Raw genomic sequence first — 10,552 nt, 5'->3', positions numbered from 1 at the left:
CTGCTTCAATGCGGCGTGGCATGGAGACAATCAGCCTGTGGCACTGCTCAGGTGTTATGGAGGACCAGGATGCTTCGATAGCGGCCTTAAGCTCATCCAGAGTGTTGGGTCTTGCGTCTCTCAACCTTCTCTTCACAATATCCCACAGATTCTCTATGGGGTTCAGGTCAGGAGAATTGGCAGGCCAATTGAGCACAGTAATACCATGGTCAGTAAACCATTTACCAGTGGTTTTGGCACTGTGAGCAGGTGCCAGGTTGTGCTGAAAAATGAAATCTTCATCTGCATAAAGCTTTTCAGCAGATGGAAGCATGAACCCACTTTTGACCCAGAAACAACGACAGAAGGGCCTGACCTGGGCTACATAGAAGCAGCACTGGACTGTTGCTCAGTGGTCCAATGTGAATGAAAGCAACTTTTACATGTCATTCGGAAATCAAGGTGCCAAAGTCTGGAGGAAGACTGGGGACTTGGGGAGAGGGAAATGCCAAAATGCCTGAAGTTTAGTCAGTGATGGTCTGGGGTGCCATGTCAGCTGCTGGTGTTGGTCCACTGTGTTTTATCAAGGGCAGGGTCAATGCAGCTAGCTATCAGGAGATTTTGGAGCACGTCATGCTTCTATCTGCTGAAAAGCTTAATGGAGATGAAGATTTCATTTTTCAGCACAACCTGGCACCTGCTCACAGTGCCAAAACCACTGGTAAATGGTTTACTGACCATGGTATTACTGTGCTCAATTGGCCTGCCAACTCTCCTGACCTGAACCCCATAGAGAATCTGTGGGATATTGCGAAGAGAAAGTTGAGAGACGCAAGACCTAATACTCTGGATGAGCTTAAGGCAGCTATCGAAGCATCCTGGGCCTCCATAACACCTGAGCAGTGCCACAGGCTGATTGCCTCCATGCCACGCTGCATTGAAGCAGTCATTTCTGCAAAAGGATTCCCGACCAAGTATTGAGTGCATAACTGAACATAATTATTTGAAGGTCAACTTTTTTTTGTTTTAAAAACACTTTTCTTTTATTGGTCGGATAAAATATGCTAATTTTTTGAGACAGGAATTTTGGGTTTTCATGAGCTGTATGCCAAAATCATCAATATTAAAGGGAACCTTAACTGAACGGGGGTAAAGAGTTTTACTTACCTGGGGCTATTACCAGCCCCCTGCAGCAGTCCTGTGCCCTCGGCGCCGCTCTGGAATCCTCTGGTCCCCCGCTGTCACTTAGTTTCGTTTTTGACGACTCACCAGTCGCCGGCCGCCATGCGTATTATTGGACGCATTCACCAATGCAATTAGCGCTATTGCGGACCGCAACGCGTACAAAAATACGCGTTGCCGCATATCTACGCGTGCGGAATGCGGCAACGCGTATTTTTGGACGCGTTGCGGTCCGCAATAGCGCTAAAAGCATTGGTGAATGCGTCCAATAATACGCATGGCGGCCGGCGACTGGTGAGTCGTCAAAAACGAAACTAAGTGACAGCGGGGGACCAGAGGATTCCAGAGCGGCACCGAGGGCACAGGACTGCTGCAGGGGGCTGGTAATAGCCCCGGTAAGTAAAACTCTATACCCCCCATTCAGTTAAGGTTCCCTTTAAAACAATAAAAGGCTGGAACTACTTCAGTTGTGTGTATTTGAATCTAAAATATATGAAAGTCTAATGTTTATCAGTACATTACAGAAAATAAGGAACTTTATCACAATATGCTAATTTTTTGAGAAGATCCTGTACATACATGGCATACAGTTAAACTAAATAAAGGAGCAACAATATGGAACACACAGAAGCAGTTTCAAATCTGTGAAACGAAGTCTGAGCAGTTTTACTCTTGTGGGCAGATTGATTGGCTAACCAGAGAGCACTGCCTAGGCCACAGATGGATGGTGGAAGTATATAGATGGAGTTCAGGAGGCTGACAGCCAAAGGAAAAAAAAGGGTTCCTGTGTCTGGCAGTCTATTAAATTTGCTAAGTACTAGAATATGGGGAAGGGTGGTGGGCTTTTGCTGTTCTCTAGGATGATATGGCCGAATATGAAACTTGATGAGAAATGGAGTATGGGGAAAGGGATGGGGGAGGTTTTCTGGTCTGGATGTTGGTCCTGTGGGATAAAATTGGGTATGGGGGGAGGGGGGGGGGTGCAGTAGGTGTTGCCCAGACATTTCTGGTTGTGTTTGCTTCGGGCAGCTAAATGTCTGAGTACATTTGAAATCGGCGCCGGTAGACTTGGGCGCAGGATACAGCGGTATATGGCTGGTACTGCTTCTGCACAAGTCCGGGCCGATTTAATTACTAGTGTGGGAATGAAATAATTCGGCTTCCAGCGATTGCTGGAGGCCGAATTTTTATGTTTTTAAGCGACCTCGGCTCCGTCTTCTGACGGAGCCGACGTTACTCACTGAGCGCTGCAATAGGAGTGATTCCTATTGAAGTTTATGGAGGCACCTTCTGCGCCCAAATCTAGCAGCGCTGAAAAGCACTGCTCCGAAATGTCTAGAGTCTGCTCTGATTTTACTCTTATGTCCTTTATTAAAGGCATTGCTGAATTATTGAAGTTCTGTATGGATTCTGCCTTTACATGTTACTGTTATACGATTGAATCACTTTTTATATATTTACATTGTTTTATAGATGCCCAAGCCACCAAAAATCCCAAAGGTGGTGATTCTTAATACCATTTTAGAGAAAAGAGCTGAAATCTTGAAGGATGGTAAAATTGCTTGGCCATCAGAAAAAGTGTGGACTGAACTTAGTGAAAACCTGTATGGTCTTATGTCGCCCAAGGCTGTTTACACATTTGTGAAAAGAAATGCATATAATGTGTGGCAGGTCCTTGGTTTGGACCATAACCAGAACGTTCTGTATGAAACCGAGACCAGCTCCAGCTCAGACCACAGCAGCAACCTACATGGAAGAAAGGAAACGTTTGAGGGTCTCCACTCACCTAACAAATGGCAACACGTATGCAACGCTGAGATGTTAGGACACAGAGATGTTAACCCTCTGCATTGTGACCCGCACCCAGGGATCGAGAGGTCCAGTTTCACGGTGAGTTTTGGGCATCAGTGCTAATGCAGGTATTCTGCCTATGGCCCTGTTTGATGTTAATCCAGCTCTTTCCCCATCGCAGAATTATGTCAGAACTAAGTGTGTTTGTCTTTTGAGTTTTATAAACAATGGGTGGGGCATCCATGCAACAAACATTTGTTGATCTGAAGCAAGAGGAATGTTAACGTTATTGCAATACTTCGTTTATTTTAGTTTATCTTGAGAGCTATGAAAAATGTGGGGGCGGGTCCCCTAAGCAGTCCTCCTACTGAGCTCGAGCGCCTCCCCCCCCCCAACCCACCTGCTGAGCTTGAGTGCCCCACTCCCCCAGAACTGCACTTCTGCGGCACTTAAAGAGAAACCATACCCAAGGATCGAACTTCATCCCAATCAGTAGCTGATACCCATTTTCACATGAGAAATCATTTCCTTTTCTCAAACAGATCATCAAGGGGCTCTGTATGGCTTATATTGTTGTGAAACCCCTCCCACAGTGTGATGTCAGCACCAGGGTGCTGACATCACACTGCGGAGCCTTGTTGAATTGTGGGAAATAACAGCTGTTTCCAATTGTCAAAAAACAGCATCTTCTTCCACAGAAATCACCTACCAGCAGTAAAGATATTGCCATGTGATAAATATCAGAATGTAACTCAGGGAGAGGAAAGATTTTACCGTGGGCAACACTGAATAAATCATTTAAAAAAAAAAATTGTAAAAATTAAGCACTTTTTTCATTACGTTATTTTCACTGCAGTACCTCTTTAAAGGGGAACTGAAGTAAGAGGTATACAGAGGCTGCCATATTTATTTCCTTTTAATCAATACCAGTTGCCTGGCAGCGCTGCTGGTCTATTTCTCTGCAGTAGTATCTGAATAACACAGAAACAGGCATGCAGCTAGTCTTGTCAGATCTGACTTTAAAGTCTGAAACCCCTCATCTGCTGCATGCTTGTTCAGGGGCTATGGCTAATAGTATTAGAGGCAGAGGATCAGCAGGGCTGCCAGGCAACTGGTATTGCTTAAAAGGAAATAAACATGGCAGCCTCCATATACCTCTCATTTCAGTTCCCCTTTAACCCTTTCGTGTTCAGTGCTTGCTCTAAGTTTTTGACTTATCTGATGTATTTTCTCATGCTGGTATGAATGTAATACCTCTCATTATGCTAAAGTCATGTTGTCATATGGTTGTCATATGTTTTACTGCCATTGCCATATAAACCATAAACTATTCTGGGGTACGCCAATCGTCATGCTTTGTGAATAAAGGTGATTCTAAAAAAAATGGACGTTAAATGAACCAGAAATCTCAATAATGAAGTGAAGGAATGCTGTGTGAGTTAGGCTGGGCGACCCTTTGGCCTTTATAAAAAAATCTTTCGTCTCTCAAAAACTATTAACAGATTGGGAATTTTTGCAGCACAAATCCTGCGCTGACCCACCATACCATTATCGCATCCCTGTTGTAGGGCGGCTGGGAGATGTCATCATCTGGAAAAACATAAGGGCTCGTTCACACTATGAGCGTTTGCGGGGTTTTTTTAAGCGCTGGCGATTTTAGAAATCGCCCAAAGCGTTTGTGCAATGATTCCCTATAACAGTGTTCACATTTCGATTTTAATAAAATCACAAACACGCTACATGTACCATTTTCTGAGCGCTTTGGGTAAAAAAAATTGACCATAGACTATGATACATACACTACACGATACATACATAGGCATATGACTATGGTAGGGATTAGATTGTGGGGCCCTCAGAGGGACAGTTAAGTGACTCTATACTCTGCGCAGCGCTGCAGAAGATGTCGGCACATAGAGGTTAGCGCTTTTGCCTTGCAGTGCTGGGTCCCCGGTTCAAATACCAGCCAGGGCACTATCTGCAAGGAGTTTGTATGTTCTCCCCATGTCTGTGTGGGTTTTCTCCAGGCACTCCAGCTACCTCCCACATCCCAAAAACATATAGATAAGTTGATTGGCTTCCCCCTAAAATTGGCCCTAGACTACAATACATACACTACACAATATATAGACTTATAATTAAGGTAGGGATTAGATTGTGAGCCCCTCTGGGGGCAGTTAAGTGATGAGAATATACTCTGTACAGCACTGCAGAAGATGTTGGTGCTATATTAAAACTAAATAATAATAATAATGCAACCTCTTACGGAAAAGAGGCCTTACTGAGCATGTTGTAAGTTCTTTTACCTGCAGCTCTTTTACCTGCCTATGAGCTTTAAGTCCAACAGGAGAAAAGCTGAAACTTCCAAAGAGTGAAAAGCTCCGGGCACCAGAAATGTTGCAAAACCACCTCTTTATTTCATCCCCACCCGACAAGACATACAGCAGGGCTAGTCTAAGGTCTGCCAGTCACTCCTCCCCTCTTGGACTACTGTGGTACCTGGTACAGTCTCACTCGCAGACGTTCCAGAAACTTCCACACCATGGTTGTCCGGGTGGTGCATCTGTGCTCTGATCCAGAATTGACAAACTATATCAAGGATTGAAGAGGTTGGAAGATCGGCACCGGATGCAGCTGGCAGCCTAGGCAGGGTTGTGTGGTACACTTACTGTGCCTCCAGAAAAACAGCAATAGTTGAAACTTCCAAAGAGTGAAAAGCTCCGGGCACCAGAAATGTTGCAAAACCACCTCTTTATTTCATCCCCACCCGACAAGACATACAGCAGGGCTAGTCTAAGGTCTGCCAGTCACTCCTCCCCTCTTGGACTACTGTGGTACCTGGTACAGTCTCACTCGCAGACGTTCCAGAAACTTCCACACCATGGTTGTCCGGGTGGTGCATCTGTGCTCTGATCCAGAATTGACAAACTATATCAAGTATTGAAGAGGTTGGAAGATCGGCACCGGATGCAGCTGGCAGCCTAGGCAGGGTTGTGTGGTACACTTACTGTGCCTCCAGAAAAACAGCAATAGTTGAAACTTCCAAAGAGTGAAAAGCTCCGGGCACCAGAAATGTTGCAAAACCACCTCTTTATTTCATCCCCACCCGACAAGACATACAGCAGGGCTAGTCTAAGGTCTGCCAGTCACTCCTCCCCTCTTGGACTACTGTGGTACCTGGTACAGTCTCACTCGCAGACGTTCCAGAAACTTCCACACCATGGTTGTCCGGGTGGTGCATCTGTGCTCTGATCCAGAATTGACAAACTATATCAAGGATTGAAGAGGTTGGAAGATCGGCACCGGATGCAGCTGGCAGCCTAGGCAGGGTTGTGTGGTACACTTACTGTGCCTCCAGAAAAACAGCAATAGTTGAAACTTCCAAAGAGTGAAAAGCTCCGGGCACCAGAAATGTTGCAAAACCACCTCTTTATTTCATCCCCACCCGACAAGACATACAGCAGGGCTAGTCTAAGGTCTGCCAGTCACTCCTCCCCTCTTGGACTACTGTGGTACCTGGTACAGTCTCACTCGCAGACGTTCCAGAAACTTCCACACCATGGTTGTCCGGGTGGTGCATCTGTGCTCTGATCCAGAATTGACAAACTATATCAAGGATTGAAGAGGTTGGAAGATCGGCACCGGATGCAGCTGGCAGCCTAGGCAGGGTTGTGTGGTACACTTACTGTGCCTCCAGAAAAACAGCAATAGTTGAAACTTCCAAAGAGTGAAAAGCTCCGGGCACCAGAAATGTTGCAAAACCACCTCTTTATTTCATCCCCACCCGACAAGACATACAGCAGGGCTAGTCTAAGGTCTGCCAGTCACTCCTCCCCTCTTGGACTACTGTGGTACCTGGTACAGTCTCACTCGCAGACGTTCCAGAAACTTCCACACCATGGTTGTCCGGGTGGTGCATCTGTGCTCTGATCCAGAATTGACAAACTATATCAAGGATTGAAGAGGTTGGAAGATCGGCACCGGATGCAGCTGGCAGCCTAGGCAGGGTTGTGTGGTACACTTACTGTGCCTCCAGAAAAACAGCAATAGTTGAAACTTCCAAAGAGTGAAAAGCTCCGGGCACCAGAAATGTTGCAAAACCACCTCTTTATTTCATCCCCACCCGACAAGACATACAGCAGGGCTAGTCTAAGGTCTGCCAGTCACTCCTCCCCTCTTGGACTACTGTGGTACCTGGTACAGTCTCACTCGCAGACGTTCCAGAAACTTCCACACCATGGTTGTCCGGGTGGTGCATCTGTGCTCTGATCCAGAATTGACAAACTATATCAAGGATTGAAGAGGTTGGAAGATCGGCACCGGATGCAGCTGGCAGCCTAGGCAGGGTTGTGTGGTACACTTACTGTGCCTCCAGAAAAACAGCAATAGTTGAAACTTCCAAAGAGTGAAAAGCTCCGGGCACCAGAAATGTTGCAAAACCACCTCTTTATTTCATCCCCACCCGACAAGACATACAGCAGGGCTAGTCTAAGGTCTGCCAGTCACTCCTCCCCTCTTGGACTACTGTGGTACCTGGTACAGTCTCACTCGCAGACGTTCCAGAAACTTCCACACCATGGTTGTCCGGGTGGTGCATCTGTGCTCTGATCCAGAATTGACAAACTATATCAAGGATTGAAGAGGTTGGAAGATCGGCACCGGATGCAGCTGGCAGCCTAGGCAGGGTTGTGTGGTACACTTACTGTGCCTCCAGAAAAACAGCAATAGTTGAAACTTCCAAAGAGTGAAAAGCTCCGGGCACCAGAAATGTTGCAAAACCACCTCTTTATTTCATCCCCACCCGACAAGACATACAGCAGGGCTAGTCTAAGGTCTGCCAGTCACTCCTCCCCTCTTGGACTACTGTGGTACCTGGTACAGTCTCACTCGCAGACGTTCCAGAAACTTCCACACCATGGTTGTCCGGGTGGTGCATCTGTGCTCTGATCCAGAATTGACAAACTATATCAAGGATTGAAGAGGTTGGAAGATCGGCACCGGATGCAGCTGGCAGCCTAGGCAGGGTTGTGTGGTACACTTACTGTGCCTCCAGAAAAACAGCAATAGTTGAAACTTCCAAAGAGTGAAAAGCTCCGGGCACCAGAAATGTTGCAAAACCACCTCTTTATTTCATCCCCACCCGACAAGACATACAGCAGGGCTAGTCTAAGGTCTGCCAGTCACTCCTCCCCTCTTGGACTACTGTGGTACCTGGTACAGTCTCACTCGCAGACGTTCCAGAAACTTCCACACCATGGTTGTCCGGGTGGTGCATCTGTGCTCTGATCCAGAATTGACAAACTATATCAAGGATTGAAGAGGTTGGAAGATCGGCACCGGATGCAGCTGGCAGCCTAGGCAGGGTTGTGTGGTACACTTACTGTGCCTCCAGAAAAACAGCAATAGTTGAAACTTCCAAAGAGTGAAAAGCTCCGGGCACCAGAAATGTTGCAAAACCACCTCTTTATTTCATCCCCACCCGACAAGACATACAGCAGGGCTAGTCTAAGGTCTGCCAGTCACTCCTCCCCTCTTGGACTACTGTGGTACCTGGTACAGTCTCACTCGCAGACGTTCCAGAAACTTCCACACCATGGTTGTCCGGGTGGTGCATCTGTGCTCTGATCCAGAATTGACAAACTATATCAAGGATTGAAGAGGTTGGAAGATCGGCACCGGATGCAGCTGGCAGCCTAGGCAGGGTTGTGTGGTACACTTACTGTGCCTCCAGAAAAACAGCAATAGTTGAAACTTCCAAAGAGTGAAAAGCTCCGGGCACCAGAAATGTTGCAAAACCACCTCTTTATTTCATCCCCACCCGACAAGACATACAGCAGGGCTAGTCTAAGGTCTGCCAGTCACTCCTCCCCTCTTGGACTACTGTGGTACCTGGTACAGTCTCACTCGCAGACGTTCCAGAAACTTCCACACCATGGTTGTCCGGGTGGTGCATCTGTGCTCTGATCCAGAATTGACAAACTATATCAAGGATTGAAGAGGTTGGAAGATCGGCACCGGATGCAGCTGGCAGCCTAGGCAGGGTTGTGTGGTACACTTACTGTGCCTCCAGAAAAACAGCAATAGTTGAAACTTCCAAAGAGTGAAAAGCTCCGGGCACCAGAAATGTTGCAAAACCACCTCTTTATTTCATCCCCACCCGACAAGACATACAGCAGGGCTAGTCTAAGGTCTGCCAGTCACTCCTCCCCTCTTGGACTACTGTGGTACCTGGTACAGTCTCACTCGCAGACGTTCCAGAAGCTGCCAGCTGCATCCGGTGCCGATCTTCCAACCTCTTCAATCCTTGATATAGTTTGTCAATTCTGGATCAGAGCACAGATGCACCACCCGGACAACCATGGTGTGGAAGTTTCTGGAACGTCTGCGAGTGAGACTGTACCAGGTACCACAGTAGTCCAAGAGGGGAGGAGTGACTGGCAGACCTTAGACTAGCCCTGCTGTATGTCTTGTCGGGTGGGGATGAAATAAAGAGGTGGTTTTGCAACATTTCTGGTGCCCGGAGCTTTTCACTCTTTGGAAGTTTCAACTATTGCTGTTTTTCTGGAGGCACAGTAAGTGTACCACACAACCCTGCCTAGGCTGCCAGCTGCATCCGGTGCCGATCTTCCAACCTCTTCAATCCTTGATATAGTTTGTCAATTCTGGATCAGAGCACAGATGCACCACCCGGACAACCATGGTGTGGAAGTTTCTGGAACGTCTGCGAGTGAGACTGTACCAGGTACCACAGTAGTCCAAGAGGGGAGGAGTGACTGGCAGACCTTAGACTAGCCCTGCTGTATGTCTTGTCGGGTGGGGATGAAATAAAGAGGTGGTTTTGCAACATTTCTGGTGCCCGGAGCTTTTCACTCTTTGGAAGTTTCAACTATTGCTGTTTTTCTGGAGGCACAGTAAGTGTACCACACAACCCTGCCTAGGCTGCCAGCTGCATCCGGTGCCGATCTTCCAACCTCTTCAATCCTTGATATAGTTTGTCAATTCTGGATCAGAGCACAGATGCACCACCCGGACAACCATGGTGTGGAAGTTTCTGGAACGTCTGCGAGTGAGACTGTACCAGGTACCACAGTAGTCCAAGAGGGGAGGAGTGACTGGCAGACCTTAGACTAGCCCTGCTGTATGTCTTGTCGGGTGGGGATGAAATAAAGAGGTGGTTTTGCAACATTTCTGGTGCCCGGAGCTTTTCACTCTTTGGAAGTTTCAACTATTGCTGTTTTTCTGGAGGCACAGTAAGTGTACCACACAACCCTGCCTAGGCTGCCAGCTGCATCCGGTGCCGATCTTCCAACCTCTTCAATCCTTGATATAGTTTGTCAATTCTGGATCAGAGCACAGATGCACCACCCGGACAACCATGGTGTGGAAGTTTCTGGAACGTCTGCGAGTGAGACTGTACCAGGTACCACAGTAGTCCAAGAGGGGAGGAGTGACTGGCAGACCTTAGACTAGCCCTGCTGTATGTCTTGTCGGGTGGGGATGAAATAAAGAGGTGGTTTTGCAACATTTCTGGTGCCCGGAGCTTTTCACTCTTTGGAAGTTTCAACTATTGCTGTTTTTCTGGAGGCACAGTAAGTGTACC

The 10,552-nt window shown here is 47.2% G+C and overlaps 1 protein-coding gene across 1 annotated transcript in view; it reads left to right on the top strand.

Moving 5' to 3' along the window:
* Positions 1-10,552, top strand: part of LOC137534787 (zinc finger protein 662-like) — a 33,628-nt gene that overhangs the window by 10,086 nt on the left and 12,990 nt on the right. The window contains exon 2 of the mRNA XM_068256438.1: positions 2,635-3,051. Coding sequence (XP_068112539.1) covers positions 2,635-3,051 — 417 coding nt within the window. The remainder of the gene's footprint in view (positions 1-2,634; positions 3,052-10,552) is intronic.

Source organism: Hyperolius riggenbachi, chromosome 10 (genome assembly GCF_040937935.1).
Source record: "Hyperolius riggenbachi isolate aHypRig1 chromosome 10, aHypRig1.pri, whole genome shotgun sequence".
NCBI lineage: Eukaryota > Metazoa > Chordata > Amphibia > Anura > Hyperoliidae > Hyperolius > Hyperolius riggenbachi.
This window is presented reverse-complemented; position numbering and strand designations above follow the sequence as displayed.